The sequence below is a fragment of the Carcharhinus amblyrhynchos genome, chromosome 5, assembly GCF_965287045.1.
Source record: "Carcharhinus amblyrhynchos chromosome 5, sCarAmb.v2.hapA, whole genome shotgun sequence".
Classification (NCBI taxonomy): domain Eukaryota; kingdom Metazoa; phylum Chordata; class Chondrichthyes; order Carcharhiniformes; family Carcharhinidae; genus Carcharhinus; species Carcharhinus amblyrhynchos.
The window spans coordinates 127,818,409-127,842,730 of record NC_137328.1 but is presented as its reverse complement, the minus strand read 5'-3'; the positions used below and the strand labels follow the sequence as shown (position 1 = coordinate 127,842,730).

General features: G+C 46.4%; 1 protein-coding gene across 1 annotated transcript in view; it reads right to left on the bottom strand.

Annotated features, from left to right (window-relative positions):
- The window catches only part of nup155 (nucleoporin 155), a 242,618-nt gene that overhangs the window by 84,621 nt on the left and 133,675 nt on the right, over positions 1–24,322 (bottom strand). The window contains exons 18-21 of the mRNA XM_080189562.1: positions 24,052–24,118; positions 16,409–16,524; positions 16,004–16,101; positions 8,380–8,513 (exon numbers count right to left, since the gene is read on the bottom strand). Of these exons, the coding sequence (XP_080045688.1) occupies positions 8,380–8,513; positions 16,004–16,101; positions 16,409–16,524; positions 24,052–24,118 (415 nt within the window). The remainder of the gene's footprint in view (positions 1–8,379; positions 8,514–16,003; positions 16,102–16,408; positions 16,525–24,051; positions 24,119–24,322) is intronic.

Below are 24,322 nucleotides of genomic sequence, written 5' to 3'. Positions count from 1 at the left end.
CTCACTCTTCTAAACGCCAATGAATATAATTCTAACTGACTTAATCTCTCCTCATATGACAGAGCTGCCATCCCCGAATTCAGTCTGGTAAACCTTCGCTGTACTCCCTCTGTAGCAAGGATATCCTTCCTCCAGTAAGGACCCCAAAAATGCCCACAATACTCCAGGTGTGGAGTACTCCTGCACACAATTCTCCAGGGACTAGCTGAATATACCCCAGAATACTGAGAGAGTTAAGGGAGGAAATTGCTGGGGCCTTGAGAGAAATCTTTGTATCCTCACTGGCTACAGGGGAGGTCCCAGAGGATTGGAGAATAGCCAATGTTGTGCCTTTGTTTAAGAAGGGTAGCAAGAATAATCCCGGTAATTACAGGCTGGTGAGCCTTACATCAGTGGTAGGGAAATTATTGGAGAGGATTCTTCAAGACAGAATTTATTCCCACTTGGAAATAAGTGGACGTATTAGTGAGAGGCAACATAGTTTTGTGAAGGGAGGTCGTGTCTCACTAATTTGATCAAGTTTTTTGAGGAAGTGATGAAGATGATTGATGAGGGTAGGGCAGTGGATGTTGTCTACATGGACTTCATTAACATCTTTGACAAGGTCCCTCATGGCAGACTGGTGCAGAAGGTGAAGTCACATGGGATCAGAGGTGAGCTGGCAAGGTGGCTACAAAACTGGCTCGGTCAAAGGAGACAAAGGGTAGCAGGGAAAGGGTGTGTTTCTGAATGGAGGGCTGTGACAAGTGATGTTCCTCAGAGATCAGTGCTGGGACCTCTGCTGTTTGTAATATATATATATAAAAATGATCTGGAGGAAAATGTAACTGATTAGTAAGTTTGTGACAACACAAAGGTTGGCGGATTTACGGATAGTAATGAGGACCAGAGGACACAGCAGAGTCTAGATCAGTTGGAGACTTACACGGAGATGGAGTTTAATCCGGACAAATGTGAGGTAATGCATTTTGGAAGGTCGAATACAGATAAGAAATATACAGTAAATGGCAGAACCCTTAAGAGTATTGATAGGCAGAGGGATCTGGGTGTACAGGTACACAGGTCACTGAAAGTGACAATGCAGGTGGAGAAGGTAGTCAAGAAGGCATACGGCATGCTTGCCTTCATCGACCGGGGCACTGAGTTTAAAAACTGGCAAGTCATATTGCAGCTTTACAGAACCTTAGTGAGGTCGCACTTGGAATATAGTGTTCAATTCTGGTCGCCACACTACCAGAGGATGTGAAGGCTTTGGAGAGGGTACAGAAAAGATTTACCAGGATGTTGCCTGGTATGGAGGGCATTAGCTATGAGGAGAGGTTGGGGAAACTTGGTTTGTTCTCACTGGAGTGACGGAGGTTGAGGTGCGACCTGATAGAAGTCTACAAGATTATGAGAGGCATGGACAGAGTGGATAGTCAGAAGCTTTTTCCCAGGGTGGAAGAGTCAGTTATGAGGGGGCAGAGGTTTAAGGTGTGAGGGGCAAGGTTTAAAGGAGATACACGAGGCAGATGTTTTACACAGAGAGTAGTGGGTATCTGGAACTCGTTGTCGGGGAGGTAGTGGAAGCGGATATGATAGTGACTTTTAAGGGGCATCTTGACAAGTTCATGAATTGGATGGAAATAGAGGGAAGAAAGTTTTAGTTAAGTTGGGCAGCATGGTCAGTGCAAGCTTGGAGGGCCAAAGGGCCTGTTCCTATGCTGTAATTTTCTTTCCTTTGCGTGGCCTCACCAACATCCTATACAATTGCAGCAAAACATCCCTATCCCTATACTCAAATTGTCTCATTATGCAGGCCAACATACCATTTGCCTTCTTTACTGCCTACTGTACCTGCATGCTTACTTTCAGTGCCTGAATGGCTCGCTGAGTACCCACCCTTCTCAATTTTCACCCATTCAAGTAATAATCTGTCTTTATATTATTGCTACCAAAGTGGATAATCTCATATTTATCCACATTGTTCTGCATCTGCCATCGAATCCCTGTAGTGCTCAAGGAGGCCATTTGGCCCATCGGGTCTGCACTGATCACAATCTCACCCAGACCTGGTTCCTGTAATCCCACATATTTACATTGCTCATTCCCTTGACACTACGGTCAATTTAGTATGGCCAGTCAACCTAACCCACACATCTTTGGACTGTGGGAGGAAACCGGAGCATCCAGAGGAAACCCACGCAGACACAGGAAGAATGTGTAAACTCCAAAGACAGTGGCCCGAGGCCGGAATTGAACCTGGGTCCCTGGCGCTGTGAGGTAGCAGTGCTAACAACTGTGCCATGTGTTTGCCAATTCATGATGTGGGTATGCCGGCGTTGGACTGGCGTAAACACAGTAAAAAGTCTGACAACACCAGGTTTTAGTCCAACCTATTTATTTGATAATATACTCACAAGCTTTCGGGGTTAGCCCCTTCGTCAGGTGAATGGAGAGTTCTGGCCTCAGACAGAGCATATAAAGCACAGACAGTTTAGAGATTACTGATTAGAATGCGAATCCTTACACCGAACCTGCTGTTCAAGACCTGAAGTGGCTGATAATGTGAGTGGAAGGAGCACTGATCACAGGTTAAAGAGATGTGTATTGTCTCCAGACAGTACAGTAAGTAAGGTTTTGCAACCCCGCACCGATCTCCTCAGAAGACAAACACGGGACACAGTGGACAGAGTACCCTTCGTCGTCCAGTACTTCCCCGGAGCGGAGAAGCTACGACATCTTCTCCGGAGTCTTCAACATATCATTGATGAAGACGAACATCTCGCCAGGGCCATCCCCACATCTTGCCTTCAGACAACCACACAACCTCAAACAGACCATTGTTCGCAGCAAACTACCCAGCCTTCAGGAGAACAGTGACCACAATACCACACAACCCTGCCACAGCAACCTCTGCAAGACATGCCGGATCATCGACATGGATACCATCATCACACGTGAGAATACCATCCACCAGGTACATGGTAAATACTCTTGCAACTCGGCCAACATTGTCTACCTGATACGTTGCAAGAAAGGATGTCCCGAAGCATGGTACATTGGGGAGACCATGCAGACGCTACGACAACGGATGAATGAACATCGCTCGACAATCACCAGGCAAGACTGTTCCCTTCCTGTTGGCGAACACTTCAGTGGTCACGGGCATTCAGCCTCTGACCTTCGGGTAAGCATTCTCCAAGGCAGCCTTCACAACACACGACTGCGCAGAGTCGCTGAACAGAGACTGATAGCCAAGTTCCGCACACATGAGGACGGTCTCAACAGGGATCTTGGGTTCATGTCGCACTATCTGTAACCCCCGTGACTTGCCTGGGTTTGCAAAACCTCACTTACTGTACTGTCTGGAGACAATACACATCTCTTTAACCTGTGATCGGTGCTCCTTCCACTCACATTATAGAACATAGAACACTACAGCACAAACAGGCCCTTCGGCCCACGAGTTGCGCCGATCACATCAACACCTACCAACCTACAGACCTATCTATAACCCTCAATCTCATTAAACCCCATATACTCATCCAGAAGTCTTTTAAAAGACCCCAGCGAGTTCGCCTCCACCACCACTGACGGCAGCCGATTCCATTCACTCACCACCCTCTGAGTGAAAAACTTACCCCTAACATCACTTCTGAACTTCCCTCCTTGCACCTTAAATCTGTGTCCTCTCGTAGCAACCATTTCAACCCGGGGAAATAGCCTCTGAGAGTCCACCCTATCTATTCCTCTCAACATTTTGTAAACTTCTATCAGGTCGCCTCTCAACCTTTGTCTCTCCAGGGAAAAGAGTCCCAGCTCCCTCAACCTAACTTCATAAGGCATGCCTCCCAGTCCAGGCAACATCCTTGTAAATTTCCTCTGTACCCTTTCAATAGCTTCTACATCTTTCCTATAGTGAGGCGACCAGAACTGCGCACAATACTCTAAATGAGGCCTGACAAGGGTCTTATAAAGTTGCAGCATTACCTCCCGACTCCTAAACTCAAACCCTCGATTAATGAAGGCCAGTACACCATACGCCCTCTTGACCACCTCCTCCACCTGCGAGGCCGATTTAAGAGTCCTGTGGACCCGGACCCCAAGATCCTTCTGCTCTTCAACACTACTCAGACTTCTGCCCTTGATAGTGTACTCGTCCATCCCGTTGGTTCTGCCAAAATGGACGACTACACATTTATCCGCGTTGAAGTCCATCTGCCACTTCTCCGCCCAGTCCTGCATCCTATCTACGTCCTGCTGCAACTTTTGCCATCCTTCCAGACCATCCACAACACCACCGACCTTAGTGTCATCAGCGAACTTACTTACCCAGATCAGCTTCCACTGTGAATACTGAGGCGAAGTACTCGTTAAGCACCTCTGCCATTTCTTCTGGTTCCACACAAACCTTTCCCCCCTCACCTTTTATAGGTCCTATCCCTTCTCTTCTTATCCTTTTACCTTTCGCATATTTATAGAAGGCCTTGGGATTCTCCTTAATCTTACCCGCCAAGGTCTTCTCATGACCCCTTCTGGCTCTCCTAATTTCCCTTTTAAGTTCCTTCCTACAGTCCTTATACTCCTCAAGATCTTTAACCTCTCCTAATTCCCTGAACCTCTTATACACCTTCCCTTTCCTCCTGACTAGGTTCAACACAGCCTTTGTGCACCACGGTTCCCACGACCTACCAAAACCCCCTTGTCTCATCGGAATGTTGTCATTCAGAGCTCCAGACACACATTCCTTGAATATCTGCCACCTTCCTTCGGTACTTTTCCCTAAGAACGCCTCCTTCCAGTTTATTTGTCCAAGTATCTTCCTGACTTCTTCGTATTTCCCCTTACTCCAGACAAACACCTTCCTAGCCTGCCTGATCCTATCTCGTTCCAATGCAATTGTGAAGGAGATAGAATTATGGTCACCATTTCCAAGATGCTCTCCTACCGAAAGATCCATCACCTGCCCTGGTTCATTCGCCAGCACCAGGTCAAGTACAGCCTCTCCCCTCGTAGGCTTATCCACATACTGTGTCAGGAAACCTTCCTGAACACACCTAACAAACTCCTCCCCGTCCAAACCCCTTACCCTAGGGATATTCCAGTCGATGTTTGGGAAATTGAAGTCTCCCATCACGACAACTCTTATTACTACATCTCTCTAGAATCTGTTTCCCTATCTGCACCTCAACTTCCCTGTCACTATTGGGCGGCCTATAGAATACACCCAGCAAAGTTTTCGACCCTTTGCTGTTTGTAACTTCCACCCACAGAGATTCTGTAGACAGTCCCTCCACGACATCCTCTTTCTCTGCAGCCATGACACTGTCCCTGATCAACAGTGCCACTCCACCACCCCTTCTGCCACCCTCCCTGTCCTTCCTGAAGCACCTGAAGCCTGGCACCTGAAGTACCCAGTCCTGTCCCTGAGACATCCAAGTCTCCGTAATGGCCACTACATCACAATCCCAAACAGCAATCCACGCCCTAAGCTCATCTACCTTATCAGCCACTTCAGGTCTTGAACAGCAGGTTAGGTGTAAGGATTCGCATTCTAATCAGTAATCTCTAAACTGTCTGTGCTTTATATGCTCTGTCTGAGGCCAGAACTCTCCATTCACCTGACGAAGGGGCTAACCCCGAAAGCTTCTGAGTATATTATCAAATAAATAGGTTGGACTAAAACCTGGTGTTGTCAGACTTTTTACTTTGCCAATTCACTCAGCCTGTCAAAATCATGCTGAAGCATCTCTGTATCCTCCTGACAGTTCACCCTCTCTCCCAACTTTGTACCATCTGCAAATTTGGAGCTGAAACATTTAATTCCTTCTTCCAAAACATTAATATGGGAACAGTTGGGGTCCCAGCACAGATCCCTGCAAGACCCCACTAGTCACTGCCTGCTAATCAGAAAAAGGCCCATTTATGCCAACTATGCTTTCTATCTGCTAACCAACTTTCTGTTCATCTCAAGACATTATCCACAATTGTTACCAGGATTAAGGGGGGCCCAAAAGGGGTCACCGAGTCTAAAACTGGAGGGCAGAGGTTTAAGGTGAGAGGAGAGAGATACGAAAGTGGCCAGAGGGGCAATTTTTTCACACACAGAGGATGGTGAGTATCTGGAACAAGCTGCCAGAGGTAGTAGTCGAGGCGGGTACAATTTTGTCTTTTAAAAAGCATTCAGATAGTTACATGGGTACGATGGGTATAGAGGGATATAGGCCAAATGCAGGAAATTGGGATTAGCTTAGGGGTTTTACAAAAAAAAGGGTGGCATGGACAAGTTGGGCTGAAGGGCTTGTTTCCATGCTGTAAACCTCTATGACTCAACGACTGTATCATTAAGGAAAATTCTAAGGCTTTTTATACATATATAAAGAGCAAGAGTAGCTAGGGAGAGGGTTGGCCCACTCAAGGACAGGGAGAGAAACTATGCATGGAGCCAGTGGAAATGGACGTGGTATTAAATGAGTACTTTGTGCCAGTATTCACCAAAGGACTTGATGGATTATGAATCTGGGAAAGGGTGTGTAATAGTTTGACTCATGTTGAGATCAAAAATGAGGTGGTATTGGGGTTCTTGAGAAATATTAAGGTAGACAAGTTGCCAGAGCCTGATGGGATATACCCCAGAATACTGAGAGAAGCAAGGGAGGAAATTGCTGGGGCCTTGAGAGAAATTTTTGTATCCTCACTGGCTACGGAGGAGATACCAAAGGATTGGAGAATAGCCAATGTTGTTCCTTTGTTTAAGGAGGGTAGCAAGAATAATCCAGCTAATTCCAGGCCGGTGAGCCTTACAACAGTGGTAGGGAAATTATTGGGAGAGGATTCTTTGAGACAGAATTTATTCCCATGTGGAAATAAGTGGAGATATTAGCAAGAGGCAGCATGGTTTTGTGAAGTGGGGTGGGGGGGGGGTCGTGTCTCACTAACTTGATCGAGTTTTTTGAGGAAGTGACGAAGATGATTGATGAGGGTAGGGCAGTGGATGTTGTCTACATGGACTTGAGTAAGGCCTTTGACAAGGTCCCTCATGGCAGACTGGTGCAGAAGGTGAAGTCGCATGAGATCAGAGTTGAACTAGCAAGGTGGATACAAAACTGGCTTGGTCAAAGAAGATAGAGGGTAGCAGTGGAAGGGTGTGTTTCTGAATACAGGGCTGTGACAAGTGGCGTTCCTCAGGGGTCAGTGCTCGGACCTTTGTTGTTTGTAATATATATAAATGATTTGGAGGAAGACCTTACTGGTTTCATTAGTAAGTTTGAAGATGACACAATGGTTAGTGGATTTGCAGATAGTGATGAGGACCATCAAAGATTACAGCAGGATACAGATCAGTTGGAGACTTGGGCAAAGAAATGTCAGATCGGATTTAACCCAGACAAATGTGAGGTAATGCATTTTGGAAAGTCTAATAAAGATAAGAAATATACAGTATATGGCAGAACCCTTAAGAGTACTGAGAGGCAGAGGGATCTGTGTGTACAGGGACCAGATCACTGAATGTGGCAATGCAGGTGGAGAAGGTAGTCAGGAAGGCATATAGCATGCTTGCCTTCATCAGCCAGGGCACTCAGTTTAAAAATTGACAAGTTATGTTGCAACTTTATAGAACCTTAGTTAGACCACACTTGGAATATAGAGTTCAATTCTGGTCATTACACTACCAGAAGGACGTGGACACTTGGGAAAGGGTACAGAAAAGAATTACCAGGGTACATAGAACATAGAACATTACAGCGCAGAACAGGCCCTTCGGCCCACGGTGTTGCGCCGACCAGTTAAAAAACAATGACCCACCAATCTAAACCAATCCCTTTTCGTCCATAAACCTATCCACGGATCTCTTAAACGCCCCCAAACTAGGCGCATTTACAACTGCAGCAGGCAGGGCATTCCAATCCCTCACCACCCTCTGGGTAAAGAACCTACCCCAACATCCGTCCTATAACTACCCCCCCTTAATTTAAAGCCATGCCCCCTCGTGCTAGCTTTCTCCATCCGAGGAAAAAGGCTATCACTGTCCACCCTATCTAAACCTCTAATCATCTTATATGTTTCAATAAGATCCCCTCTTAGCCGCCTTCTTTCTAGCGAAAACAACCCCAAATCCCTCAGTCTCTCCTCATAGGACTTCCCCTCCATACCAGGCAACATCCTGGTAAACCTCCTCTGCACCCTCTCCAAAGCCTCCACATCCTTCCTGTAATGTGGGGACCAGAGCTGCACACAGTACTCCAAGTGCGGCTGCACCAGAGTTGTGTACAGGGTATTGCCTGGTAACCCAATATCTCGACAACATGGGGCGCAGCTGTTGAACAAACTAATCCAACACCAAGGGATTGACCTTGTATATGGTTACCACATTCCATAAATAAATTAAAAAGGTACCTTCTGTAAATCCGCGATGACTATGCTGAACTGGTGATCACAGAGTAGCTTCCACAAAGCCAGGGTCTGACAGGTGTAATGGAGTAGCTGCTGTATACCCTGCAATGATAGCTTCTCATAGGCCTGTGCTTCGGCTGGGGGAGAAAGCAATAGATTAGTACTGAGGCAGGGCCCAAGGCCATTAAAACTTTAACATACTGCACAGTATGGATATGCATATGTACACCAATATGAGGAACATATTCCGAGATTTTAGAACAAAGAACACTACAGCAAAAACCCACCTTCGGCCCACATGTTGCGCCGATCATATCCATACCTACCAGGTCTATCTATAACCCTCAATCCCATTAAATCCCATGTACTCATCCAGAAGTCTCTTAAAAGACCCCAACGAGTTCGGCTCCACCACCACCGACGGCAGCCGATTCCACTTACTCACCACCCCGAGTGAAAAACTTACCCCTGACAAGGTCTCCGTACCTACTCCCCAGCACCTTAAACCTGTGTCCTCTCGTAGCGACCATTTGAGCCCTGGGAAATAGCCTCTGAGAATCCACCCTCTCTATACCTCTCAATATCTTATAAACCTCTATCAGGTCACCTCTCGTCCTTCGTCTCTCCAGGGAGAAGAGACCAAGCTCCCTCAACCTATCCTCATAAGGCATGCCTCCCAATCCAGGCAACATCCTTGGACATCTCCTCTGTACCTTCTCAATAGTTTCCACATCCTTCCTATAGTGAGGCGACCAGAACTGCACACAGTACTCCAAGTGAGGTCTGACAAGGGTCTTATCAAGTTGCAGCATTATCACCCGACTCCTAAACTCAATCCCTCGATTAATGAAGGCTAGTATACCATACGCCTTCTTGACCACATCCTCCACCTGCAAGGCCGATTTAAGAGTCCGATGGACCCGAACCACAAGGTCCTTCTGCTCCTCTACACTGCTAAGAGTCCTATCCTTGATATTGTACTCCTTCATCCCATTGGTCCTGCCAAAATGGACCACAACACATTTATCCACGTTCAAGTCCATCTGCCACTTCTCCACCCAGTCTTGCATCCTATCTGTGTCTCACTGCAACTTCTGAAATCCCTCCAGACTATCCATAACACCACCAACCTTCGTATCGTCGGCAAACTTAGCAACCCATCCCTCCACTTCCTCATCCAGGTCATTTATGAAAATTACAAACAGCAAGGGCCCTAGAACAGATCCCTGGGGCACTCCACTGGTGACCGACCTCCATGCAGAAAAAGACCCATCCACAACCACTCTCTGCCTTCTGCAGGCAAGCCAGTTCTGGATCCACAAGGCAACAGTCCCTTGGATCCCATACCCTCTCACTTTTTCAAGAAGTCTTGCATGGGGGACCTTATCGAATGCTTCACTGAAGTCCATATAAACCACATCCACCGCTCTTCCTTTGTCAATGTGTTAAGTCACATTTTAAAAGAACTCAACTAGGCTCGTAAGGCACGACCTGCCATTGACAAAGCCCTTGACAATTCTGAAACGCTATATCCCCAATCTCCATGTCGCATTTCATAAAACTGAACAACATATCACAGAACATAGAATACCACAGCACAAGTTGCATCTATCGCATCCATACCTACCTAGCCATAGAACTATCTGTAACTCCCAATCCCATTAAATCCCATATACTCATCCAGAAGTCTTTTAAAAAGACCCCAGTGAGTTCGCCTCTACCACTACCGACGGCAGCCGATTCCACTCACTCACCACCCTCTGAACGAAAAACTTACCCCTAACATCTCCTCTGTTCTTGCTTCCCAGCATCTTAAACCTGTATCCTCTCGTCGTGACCATTTCAGCCCTGGGAAATAGCCTCTGAGAATCCACTCTATCTATTCCTCTCAACATTTTATAAACCTCTATCAGGTCGCCTCTCAACCTTCGTCTCTCCAGGGAGGAGACCAAGCTCCCTCAACCTATCTTCATAAGGCATGCCTCCCAATCCAGGCAACATCCTTGTATATCTCCTTTGTACCCTTTCAATAGCTTCCACATCCTTCCTGTAGTGAGGCAACCAGAACTGCGCACAGTACTCCAAGTGGGGTCTGACAAGGGTCTTATAAAGTTGCAGCATTACCTCCCAACTCCGAAACTCAATCCCTCGATTAATGAAGGCCAGTACACCATACGCCTTCTTGACCACATCCTCCACCTGCGAGGCCAATTTGAGTGTCCTATGGACCCGGACCCCAAGGTCCTTCTGCTCCTCAACACTGCTAAGACTCCTACCCTTGATATTGTACTCCTTCATCCCATTGGTCCTGCCAAAATGGACCACTACACATTTATCTGCGTTGAAATCCATCTGCCACTTCTCCGCCCAGTCTTGCATCTCATCTATGTCACGCTGCAACTTCTGACATCCCTCCAGACTATCCACAACACCACCAACCTTCGTATTGTCGGCGAACTGACTAACCCATCCCTCCCAATTTCTGGTATCACAGTTTTCACACCTGTGGAATAATGAAATGAATTACTGATATAGGGCTATGGGGAGAGAGCGGGGCAGTGGGATTAGTTTGGGGACTGATACATGGCTATGGGGACAGAGTGGGGCAGTGGGATTAGCTTGGGGATTGAATTAGGGCTATGGGGAAGGAGTGGGACAAGTGATTGGGGACTTGAGGGACAGTGGAATTAATTCATTATTGATACAGGGCTATAGGGAGAGAGTGGGGCAATGAGGTTAGTTTAGGTATTGATACAAGGCAATGGAAAGAAAACACAGCAGTGGGATTAGTTTGGAGATTGACACAGGGCTATGGGAAGAAGGGGATTAGTTTGGGCATTGGTACAGGGTTATGGGGAAAGGCCAGTGGGATTATCTTGGGGCCTTTTTTATTTATTCAGTGAATGCAAATCCCTACAGCTAAGCAATTTTACTTAGTTTGTACAGGGGATGGGGTGTAGTTGTTGGCAGTCATTTTGTGTATATATTGAACAATATTGAGGCTAACACTGCACCCTGGGCAAGTCCACTGGCCAGTCTTCTCCATGTACTTCTTCTTTGTCCAAGATGGACTCTAAATTTGGAATTGATGTGTGGTTATTCACAGACAGTTCATTAAATTGGTTCCAGGGATGAAAGGCTTGCCTTACGAAGACAGACTGAACAGGTTAGGCCTATACTCACTGGAGTTCAGAAAGGCAAGAGGAGATCTGATTGAGGTATATAAGATGCTAAAGGGGATCAAGAGGGTCAACATAAATTGGATGTTTCCCTTAGTTGGACATTCTAGAACAAGAGACCAGATTTTTTGGCTAAACGGTGGCTGATTTAAAACAGAAATAAGGAGCAATTACTTCAAAGAGTGGTGAATCTGTGGAAATCTCTCCCTCAGAGTGCAGTGGAAGCCAGAACAAAAATCAAATTTGACTAGATGGATGGGTTTTTAATTACTAACAGGATGAAGAGTTATGGGAACAGGCAGGAAGTTGGAGTTGAGGCCAAGACAAGATCAGCTATAATCATATTGAATGGTGGAGCAGGCTCGAGGGTCTGAATGGCCAATGTTCATGCTGAAAACCTCTCTGACTCCTGCTCCTCATTCTCATATTCTTATGGAGAGTACAATTCTAAAGGAGGGGGAAAGGAGAGCGGGGCGGGGAGTGCAGGAGCAGATGGACCTGAGTTTGTATGTGCACAATTGAATGTGGCAGGAGAGGCTGAGAGTGCTTAATAAAGCAGACAGTGTCCTGGGCTTCATCTAATAGAACACAGAACATTACAGCACAGTACAGGCCCTTCGGCCCTCAATGTTGTGCCGAGCTATGTCCAATCCCAAGATCAAGCTAACCCCTCCCGATCATTCTGGTGTGCTCCACGTGCCTATCCAATAACCTAAAGTGTCCGACTCCACTATCACAGCAGGCAGTGCATTCCACATCCCAACCACTCTCTGAGTAAAGAATCTACCTCAGACATCCCTCCTGTATCTCCCATCATGAACCTTAGAGTTATGCCCCCAAGTAACAGCTACATCTATCAGAGGAAATAGTCTCTGCACTTCCATTCTATCTATCCCCCTCATCATCTTATAAACCTCTATTAAGTCTCCTCTCATCCTCCTCCACTCTAAAGAGAAAAGCCCCAGCTCCCTCAACCTTTCCGCATAAGACATAAGAACATAAGAAATAGGAGCAGGAGTAGGCCATCTAGCCCTTCGAGCCTGCCCCACCATTCAATAAGATCATGGCTGATCTGAAGTGGCTCAGTTCCACTTTCCCGCTTTCTCCCCATAACCCTTAATTCCCTTGCCTACCAAAAACCTATCTACCCGTGTCTTAAAAATATTTAGTGAGGTAGCCTCCACCACTTCAACGGGCAGAGAATTCCAGAGATTCACCACCCTTTGAGTGAAGAAGTTCCTCCTCAACTCCGTTCTAAACTGTCCCCCCCTCCCCCCCCCTTACCTTGAGGCTGTGCCCTCTAGTCCTGCTGTCCTTTCTGAGCGGGAAGAATCTCTCTACCTCTACCCTATCCATCCCCTTCATTATCTTATATGTCTCTATAAGATCCCCCCTCATCCTTCTAAACTCCAACGAGTACAGACCCAGTCTATTCAGCCTCTCTTCATAGTCCAACCCCCTCATCTCCAGTATCAGCCTAATGAACCTCCTCTGCACTCCCTCCAAGGCCAAAATATCCTTGCGCAAGTGCGGCGACCAAAACTGCACACAGTACTCCAGCTGCGGCCTCACCAGTGCCCTGTACAGTCGCAGCAAGACCTCCCTGCTTTTATATTCTAAAGAGACCTACCCTCCAAATCAGGCAGCATCCTGGTAAATCTCCTCTGCACTCTCTCCAATGCTTCCACATCCTTCTTATAGTGAGGTGACCAGAACTGAACACAATATTCCAGATGTGGTCTCACCAATGTCCGGTATAGTTGCAGCATAACCCCATAGCTCTGAGACTCAAATCCCCTGTTAATAAATGCTAACACACTATAAGCCTTCTTCGTGGCTCTATCCACTTGAGTGGTAACCTTCAGAGATCTGTGGATCTGAACCCCAAGATCTCTCTGTTCCTCCACATTCCTTAGAACACTGCCGTTGACCCTGTAATCTGCATAGATGAGGCATAGAATAAAGAACCAAGAAAACACAGCACAGGAACAGGCCGTCCAACTTGCGCTGACCACGATACCTGCCTAAACTAAAGCCGTATGCAGTTACAGAGTTCGTATCCTTCCATTCCCACCCTATTCATGTACTCATAGAACATAGAACATTACAGCACAGTACAAGCCCTTCGGCCCTCGATGTCGCACCGACCAGTGGAACCAATCTAATGACCCTCTAACCTAAACTATTCCAATGTTATCCATATGCCTATCCACTGACCATTTGAATGCCCTTAACAGTTGGCGAGTCCACAACAGCTGCAGGCAGGGCATTCCACATCCTTACTACCCTCTGAGTAAAGAATCTACCTCTAACATCTGTCCTCTAATTACCACCCCTCAATTTAAAGCTATGACCCCTCGTGTTAGCCATCACCATCTGAGGAAAAAGGCTCTCACTGTCCACCCTATCTAACCCTCTGATCATCTTGTATGCCTCAATTAGGTCACCTCTTAAACTTCTTCTCTCTAATGAAAATAACCTCAAGTCCCTCAGCCTTTCCTCATAAGACCTTCCCACCATACCAGGCAACATCCTGGTAAACCTCCTCTGCACCCTTTCCAATGCTTCCACATCTTTCTTATAATGCGGCGACCAGAACTGTACGCAATACTCCAAGTGCAGCTGCACCAGAGTTTTGTACAGTGGCAACATGACCTCACAGCTCTGAAATTCAGTCCCTCTACCAATAAAAGCTAACACACCGTACGCCTTCTTAACAAACTTATCAACCTGGGTGCCAACTTTCAGGGAGCTATGCACATGGACACCGCTCGTCGACACTACCAAGAGTCCTTCCATTAGCCCTATATTCTGTACTCCTGTTACTCCTTCCGAAGTGAATCACCTCACGCTTTTTCGCATTAAACTCCATTTGCCACCTCTCAGCCCAGCTCTGCAGTTTATCTATGTCCCTCTGCAAACTGTAACATCCATCCTCACTGTCTACAACTCCTCTGGAATCGTCAGCAAATTTACTAACCCATCCTTCTACACCCTCATCTAGGTCATTTATAAAAATGACAAACAGCAGTGGCCCCAAAACAGATCCCTGGGTACACTACTAGTAACTGAACTCCAGGATGAATATTTCCCAACATCCATTGCCTTTCCCACATCTATCATCTTCATCACTTCCTCAAAAAATTCCATCAGGTTAGTGAGGCATGACCTCCCCGTAACAAAGCCATGCTGTTTATCACAAGTAAGTCCATTTATTTCCAAATGTGACTAGGTCCTGTCCCTAAGAATCTTTTCCAATAATTTCCCTACCACTGATGTAAGGCTCACCAGCCTATAATACCAAAGAACAAAGAAAATTGCAGCACAAGAACAGGCCCTTCGGCCCTCCAAGCCCGCTGCCTGACTGAACTAAAACCCCTTACCCTTTCGGGGGACTATTTCCCTCTATTCCCATCCTATTCATGTATTTGTCAAGACGGCCCTTAAAACTCACGATAGTGTCTGCTTCCACTATTTCTCCTGGCAGCAAGTTCCAGGCATCCACCATCCTCTGTGTAGAAGACATGCTGCGTACATCTCCTTGAAACCTTGCCCCTCGCACCTTAAACGTATGCCCCCTAGTAAGTGACTCTTGAATTCTGGGAAAAAGCTTTGACTATCCACTCTGTCCATAGCCCTCAATGTTGTAGACTTCTGTCAGGTCTCCCTTCAACCTCTGTGGTTGCAGTGAGAACAAACTAAGTTTCTCCAACCTCTCCTCATAGCTAATGCCCTCCATACCAGGCAACTTCCTGGTAAGTCTTTTCTGTACCCTCTCCAAAGCCTCCTAGTGTGGCGACCAGAATTAAACACTATATTCCAAATGCAGCCTAACTTCCTGGATCATCCCTGCTACCCTTCTTAAACAATGGAATAACATTGCTTTGCATTTTTTGGAGGATAGCCAAAGAAATTGTGTTAAACCCATATAAAATCATGGCTCGGCCTGAAGGCATTAGAGAGAGAGAAAGATTGCAGAAAGGATTTCTGAGAATTGGTCAGGGATAGGACTTCAGTTACACAGTCAGATTGACAAAGTTGGAAAAGGTTGAGAGATTAGACAGAGATATCCAAAGCCTTGAAGGATCTGTACAGAGTAGAGAGAAAGACATTTTTCCCATTGGTGGAAGAATCAAAGTCATAGAACACAGATTTAAAGCAATTGAAAAAAAACGGTGATGAGGGAAAACTTTTTCATGTAACAAGTGGCTGGAAACTGGAATACGCTGCATGACAATGTGGTGGAGACAGATTCAATCGAGGCATTCAAGAGGGAATTGAATAAATACTTGAAGGAGGAAGAACGTGCATTGTACAGGGATGAGGTAGAGGGAGTGGTACAAAGTGAATTTGTTCCTCTGAGAGGGAGCACAAACATCACAAGCTGCATGGCCTTTCTTTACTCTCAAACAATTCAATGATTCCAGTTCAGTGTGTAAACTGCTTACTGTGGTATTTCCTTTGTAGCTCTTGTTGAACTTGCTGTGAGCTGCCATCAGGGCGAATGAAACCCAGCAGTCTCTGTGGTACATTGGAAGCACTAAAACTAGAAAAATAAGTAATCACTCAGTTCAAAAACAATTTCATTCAGTACAGGATATCTCTCACTAACTGGACAGCATGGGATTCCCTCACTGACCATGCGTCCCGCACTGACCCGACGGCGCGAGCGGTGTCCCACACTGACCCGACGGCGCGAGCGGTGTCCCGCACTGACCCGACGGCGCGAGCGGTGTCCCGCACTGACCCGACGGCGCGAGCTGCATGGACCCTAGAATGCCAGTGGTCCTTCGCTGTACGTGAGGTAGAAGGTTCATCAGTGTTAAATGGCCCTTCCCACCTGTTAATCTTACCTTGCATTTCCTAGAGTTCCAGATCCAAATTGGGAGTTTCTATCAAGGAATTCTCGCAATCCATTGAGTTCCAGCAGAATGTTGGCCAGAACCTTCACAGCAACGCTGCTCTCAAACTGCAAAGGATAACCAACAAACTAGCACCACCAATTCACAAACTCATATCCATCAAATAACCATAGTTGTGAAGTATGACAGCGCTGGCCACCAGGCAGGGGAACACAATTTAGCACTGACCATGGGACAGAGTTTTTCAGTCTGGCCAGAACAGCCTGGTCCATGACTGGTCAAGGGAACATAGGATTTAGGAGCTCCAGTGGGCCTTCCGAGTTTGCTCCTTTTGACAAACTCACGGCTGACCTGATTATGATCTCAATTCCACTTTCCTCTCTGCCCTAATAACCCTTAACTCTCAAAGATCGATCTAATGCAGTCTTGAACAAATTCAGTGACTCACCCTCCTCCGCTTTCTATGAAGTCCCTCAGGGTTGTGTCCTAGGCCCAAGACCTGCCCTCCATCACAAGATCAGAAGTGGGGATGTTCACCAATGATGGCACAATCTTCATCCCTGTTTGCGACGCCTCAGATACAGAAGCAGTCCATATTCAAATGTAACAAGATCTGGACAATATCCAAGTTTGGGCTGACAATTAACTTTCACGCCACAAAAATGCCAGCCAATGAACATCACCAATAAGAGACACTCTAACTACCACTCCGTGACATTCAATGGTGTTACCATCACTAAATTCCCCCACTGTCAACATCCCTGTAGTTACCATTGACCAGAAACTGAACTGGACTTGCCACATAAACACAGTGGCGACAAGAGCAGGTCAGAGGTTAGGAATACTGCAGCAAGTAACTCACCTCCTGACTCCCCAAAGCCTGTCCACCATCTACAAGTCACAAGTCAGGAGTGAAGTGGAATACTCCCTTTTGCATGGATGGGTGCAGCTCCAACAACACTCAAGAAGCTCGACACCATCCAGGACAAAGCAGCCCACCTGACTGGCACCACATCTACAAACATCCAGTCCCTCCACCACCAACACTCCGTCACAGCGGTGTGTACGATCTAAAAATGCACTGCAGCAATTCACCAAAGATCCTTAGACAGCACCTTCCAAATCCATGACCACTTCAATCTAGTCGAAGAAGGGCAGCAGAAACATGGGGATACCGCCAACTCCAAGTTTCCCTCCAAGCCACTCACCATCCTGGCTTGGAAATATATTGCCATTCCTTCACAGTCGGTGGGTTAAAATCCTGGAATTCCCTCCCTAACGACATTATGGGTCAACCCACAGCAGGTGGACTGCAGCGATTCAAGGCAGCAGCTCACCACCACCTTCTCAAGGGCAACCAGGGATCGGCAATAAATGCTGGCCAGTCAGCGACACCCATGTCCAACAAATGAATTAAAAATTACCCCCAAAACCATTTCTCCACTAATGCTGATTTCCTACAACTCCTCACAAAAGCATGTTTCTCTCAGCACTTCTGGTACTTTGCTTCATTCTTCACAAAGGAAGACATGAATAAAGTACAAATTTAATTCCTCGACTATTTCTATATTCCCCATTATGAATTCTCCCATTTCTGGCTATAAGGGACCTACATTCGTTTTTCAAAATCTTTTGCTCTTTATATATCTATTGAAACTTTTACAGTCAATTTTTATGTTTCCTGCTAGCTAACTCTACTTTTCCCTTTTCAATCAATTCCTTGGTCCTCCTTTGCTGAATTTTAAACTGCTCCCAATAAGAACATAAGAACATAAGAAATAGGAGCAGGAGTAGGCCATCCAGCCCTTCGAGCCTGCCCCGCCATTCAATAAGATCATGGCTGATCTGTCGCTGCTCAGTTCCACTTTCCCGCTTTCTCCCCATAACCCTTAATCCCCTCTCTTATCAAAAACCCATCAACCCGCGTCTTAAAAATATTTAGCGAGGCAGCCTCCACCACTTCAACGGGCAGAGAATTCCAGAGATTCACCACCCTTTGAGTGAAGAAGTTCCTCCTCAACTCCGTTCTAAACCGCCCTCCTTTTATCTTGAGGCTGGGCCCCCTAGTCCTACTGTCTTTTTTGAGCGGGAAGAGTCTCTCCACCTCTATCCTGTCCATCCCATTCATCATCTTATACGTCTCAATGAGATCTCCCCTCATTCTTCTAAACTCTAACGAGTACAAGCCCAATTTATTCAGCCTCTCCTCATAGCTCAACCCCCTCAACTCCGGTGTCAGCCTAGTAAACCTCCTCTGCACTCCCTCCAAGGCCAAAATATCTTTGCGCAGGTGCGGCGCCCAAAACTGCACACAGTACTCCAGCTGCGGCCTCACCAATGCCCTATACAGCTGCAGCAAGACCTCCCTACTTTTGTATTCAATCCCCCTCGCTATGAAGGCCAGCATCCCATTTGCCTTCCTGACCACCTGCTGCACCTGCAAGCTGGGTTTTTGCGACTCATGCACAAGGACCCCGAAGTCCCTCTGCACCGTCGCCTGCTGCAGTTTTTCGCCCCGTAAGTAATAGTCCTTCCTACCACTCTTCCTACCAAAGTGGACCACCTCACACTTGCCAACATTAAATTCCATTTGCCATTTCCTGGCCCATTCACCCAGCCTATCTAGCTCCTTCTGCAGACTCTCCACACCCTCCGCACAATTTGCCGTTCCCCCAATCTTGGTGTCATCAGCAAATTTCGACACCCTACACTCGGTTCCCTCCTCCAGATCATCTATATAAATGGTAAAAAGCTGAGGCCCCAGCACCGACCCCTGGGGCACTCCACTAGTCACCATCCGCCAATCCGAATAGCACCCATTGACCCCCACTCTCTGCCTCCTATTTGACAACCAATCCTCTATCCACGCTAACACCCTACCCCCAACTCCATGTCCCTCGACCTTCTGCAATAACCTCTTGTGAGGTACTTTGTCAAACGCCTTCTGAAAATCTAGAAAGACCACATCCACCGGCTCTCCTCTATCCACTGCCCTAGACACATCCTCATAGAACTCCAGTAAATTTGTCAGACACGACTTCCCTTTAATGAAACCGTGCTGCGTCTGCTCTATCAAGCAATTGCCTTCAAGATGCCTCGCAATTTCCTCCTTAATGACAGATTCTAACATTTTACCTACCACAGACGTTAAACTAACCGGCCTATAATTCCCCGCCTTTTGCCTGGCACCCTTCTTAAACAACGGCGTAACATTAGCCGTTTTCCAATCATCCGGCACTTCCCCGGAATCCAGCGACGTCTGGAAAATAACCACCAAGGCATCCACTATCACCTCTGCCATTTCTTTCAGAACCCTCGGATGCATTCCATCCGGTCCTGGGGACTTGTCCACAATCAGCCCCTCCAGTCTGTCGAGCACCGCCTCTCTAGTAACAGTAATGTCATTAAGACCCTCCAGTCCTACCACCTTTCCATCGCTAACACCCGGCAAATTATTCACGTCCTCCTCCGTGAAGACAGAAACAAAAAAGTTATTCAATACCTTAGCCATATCCTCATCCCCTACCACTAGGTCCCCTTTCTCATCCTCTAAAGGACCAACATTCACCCTAGCCAGCCTCTTCCTTTTTATATATTTATAAAAACTCTTGCTATCCTTTTTTATATTAAGCGCTAGCCCAGCTTCATAGTTTCTCCTACCCCTCTTTATCAACTTCTTTGTCAATCTTTGTTGACATTTAAACCTCTCCCAATCCTCTTCTCGCCCACTACTCTTAGCTACTCTAAACGCCTCCGCTTTTAATTTAACACTTTCCTTCACCTCCTTCGTTATCCACGGCTTATTACCTCTCTTCCTACTATCCTTTTTGACCATCGGAATAAATTTCCGCTGAGCACCAAGAAAGATCTCCTTAAAGATCCTCCACTGCTCCTCAACAGACCCTCCCTCCAACGCGCTCCCCCAGTCCACATTCGCCAATTCTTCTCTCATCCTACCATACTCCCCTCTATTCAAACAGAGGACGCGTGTCCGGGAATCCACTTTCTCCTCCTCCATCTGCACCAGAAACTCCACCATACAATGATCACTCTCCCCAAGAGGATCCTTCACCACAAGGTCCCTAATTCTACCCGCCTCATTACATAGCACCAGATCCAAGATAGCTCGCTCCCTCGTCGGCTCCAACACACACTGTTCGACGAAACTATCCCGGCAGCATTCCAAGAACTCTTCCTCCAGCCCCCCGCGTCCAACATGGGTCGACCAATCAATATGCAGATTGAAATCCCCCATAACTACGGCCGTCCCATACCTGCACGCCGCACTTATTTATTGCCTTTCCTTGCCAATTTGTACATTTCTTCCTTGAATCTAATACCATCGCTAATTTCCCTTATAAGCCATGGTTTGGCCAAAACTTCCTTACCAGTCTTGTGCTAAACAGGGATAAACAACTTCTTGGAATTCATCTATTCATTCTTTAAATGCCTGCCATTGCCTGTCCACTGTCTTTCCTTTCAGTAATGTTTCCCAGTCTGTCATGGCCAATTCACGCCTTATACCATCATAGTTCCCTTTATTCAGATTCAGGACCCTGGTCTCAGAATCAACAGTAGGAAGTCTCACAACACCAGGTTAAACTCCAACAGGGACTTTAACCTGGCGCTGTGAGACTTCTTACTGTGTTTACCCCAGTCCAACACCAGCATCTCCACATCATGACTCAGGATCAACGACATCACTATCCGCCTTGACAAAGAATTCTACCATATTATGGTGACTTGTCCCCAAGGGTTCTGTCATAACTAAGTGCCAAATAATCCTTTCACACTGTACAACACCCAGTCCAAGACAGCCTGTTCACTTGTTGTTTCCTCAACGTATTGCTCAGAAAACCACCCGTATACACTCCAGAAATTCCTCCTCTATTGGACTGTGACTAATTTGACTCACCCAATCTATATGCAGATTAAAGTCGCCCATTATCACAGATATTCCTATAGCACATGCATCTCTGATTTCCTGTCTAATGCTTTTCCCAACATTACCACCACAATTTGGTGGTCTGTATACTACCCCCACCAATTCTTTTTGCCCCTTGCTGTTTCTTAACTTGACCCACATCATCTATGCTAGTACCTTTCCTCAATATCATATCAATACCATCATTAATCAACAAAGCAACTCCACCATCTTTTCCTTTCAGTCTGCCCTTCCTAAACACTGAAGAGCCCTCATTGTTTGGTTCTCATCTTTGCTCACCTTGAAGCCACATCTCCGTAATGCTAACTATATCATACCCTTTTACATCTAGCTGCGCAACTAATCCATCCAGTGTGCTCCAAGCATTGAGGTACAAAACCTTAAAGTGAGCACTTTTAACATTTCTTTTCCCTTTCCTACTATTTTTTGTTTGCTCTGTCTTTATCTGACTCTGGCCCTTAATACTTTGCCTTTCACTTCCCTTATTCTCCTTACTGTCTTCTCCTCTTGTTCTTAATTTCCCTGCTTTAAATCCTTGAAAAGATCCCCACCCGCCTGTCATATTACTTTAAACCCTCCCAGGCTTGCAGGACCAAAGGCCTGTTCATGTGCTGGAATTTTCTTTGTTCTTTGCAGCTTGCTTCCTAGCTGCTTATATTCTGTCTTTAAGACCTCCCGTTTTTTTCACCTGTGTCGTTTGTACTAACGTATACTACAATCATTGGCTGTTTGCCTTCCCCCTTCAGAATGTCTTGCAGCCACTCTGAGACATCTTTGACCCGAGCATCAGGGAGGTAACACATCATCCCAGAGTCCCATTTGCACCACAAAAGATTCCTGCACTGTCTGCTGAGCTCTTTTGCTCTGCCTGGTGGTCAACCATTCCTTTCTTGCCTCTGGAGTCTGAGCTTGCGGTGTGACCACGTCTCTATATGAGCTATCCACGGTACTCTCCGCCTCGCTCCATAGTGTTCCCAGCCGCCATTGCAGCTCTGAAACGTAGGCTTCCAGGAGCTGCAGCTGGAGACAGTTCCTGCACACATGCTGGCCCTCGACACTGGAAACATTCTCGGCCTCCCACATGGAGAACAAAGAGCAGACCATAGAACACTACAGCACAAACAGGCCCTTCGGTCCACAGGTTGCGCTGATCAAATCCATACCTGCCAGGCCTATCTATAACCCTCAATCCCATTAAATATTAAAGATAGCTTGGAGCTCTCTTGTCATGTCGTACCCCTTTAAGTTAAATCTTTGAAAGATCTGGTGAATCTCCTCTAAAGCTAACAAACGAGTTAATCCCATTTCACAAATCCATCTTGATTTTGCCTGACTCCATTATGATTTTCTAAGTAGCTCCTGCCATAACCTCTGTAATGAAGAATTTTAGGAATTTCCATTTGACGGATGTTACTGATTGCCTATATCGAAGTTTTCTTTCTGTTTCCCTCCTTTCTTGAATAAAGGCATAGACCAGATAAAGGGGCTTGTCCAGCACTGGTCACTGGGCACAGCAGTTCAGACCAACACCAGGCAGAAGGACTTGGTTGAGCAACGTCCCCTGATGTTAGGGACAGCACTGTCCACCAAAGGCACTTGGTTGAGCTCTGTTCATTGGGGCTTTTACCGCACTTCAGATAGCGATAAGGACCATTAGAGGATACAGCAGGATAAAGATCTGTTGGAGACTTGGACGGGGAGATGGCAGATGGAATTTAATCCAGACAAATGTGAGGTAGTACATTTTGGAAGTCCAATACAGATGGGAATATACAGTAAATGGCAGAAACCTTAAGAGTATTGATAGGCAAAGGGATCTGGGTGGACAGGTACACAGGTCACTGGAAGTGGCAATGCAGGTGGGGAACAGAGTCAAAAAGGCATACAGCATGCTTGCCTTCATCGGCTGGGGTACTGAGTTTAAAAACTGGCAAGTCATATTGCAGCTTTATAGAACCTTAGTTAAGCCACACTTGGAATATAGTGTTCAATTCCAGTCACCACAGTACCAGATGAGCGTGGAGGCTTTGGAGAGGGTACAGAAAGATGTATCAGGATGTTACCTGGTATGGAAGACATTAGTATGAGGAGATGATGAAGAAACTTGGTTGTTCTCATTGGAGCGACGGAGGTTGAGGGGAGACATGGTAGAAGTCTACAAGATTATGAGGGGCATGGTCAGAGTGGATAGTCAGAAGCTTTTTCCCCAGAGTCAATTACTAGGGGGCATAGGCTTAAGGTGTGAGGGGCAAGTTTTAAAAGAGATGTACAAGGTAGGTTTTTTACACAGAGAGTGGTGGATGCCTGGAATTCACTGCCTGGAGACGTAGGGGAAGTGGATATGGTAGTGACTTTTAACGGGCATCTGGACAAGTACATGAACGAATAGGAATAGAGGATATGGTTCCCGGAAGGGTAGGAGGTTTTAGTTAAGTCGGGCAGCGTGGTCGGTGCAGGCTTGCTGGGCCGAAGGGCCTGCTCCTGTGCTGTAATTTTCTTTGTTCTTGTTCTTTGTTCTGATAATTTAATCACACCTTGGCTAAATGAGATACATTTCATCGACTAAATAAGTTTACTCCCATCCTTTCACATAAGTTGGGTGACTCCCAAACAATCTGCACAAGTTGGAAACCAAGCCCCCTTCCAATTCTAGGATTGCTTCACAGTTTGTGTCAGTGTGAGTACTCACCAGTACTGCCTGTTGCCTGTAATGATGGATTGTCTGTTCCACTACGATACTACTGTCCCAGATATTCCTGCAAAAAAGAGAATAGTCCTGCTTTACCTTTGTCACAGTAACTGTCTCAGTACAACAGAAATTTAGCCCATGTGCAATCTATCAGCATTTGCCTACTCAGGGACACAAGTGAGAGACAGGATTAATACTGGATTACCCATCTTGAACATCACAGCAGTCCATATATTCCCATTTCAATGTTCAGGGAACAAGTGTTCACAAT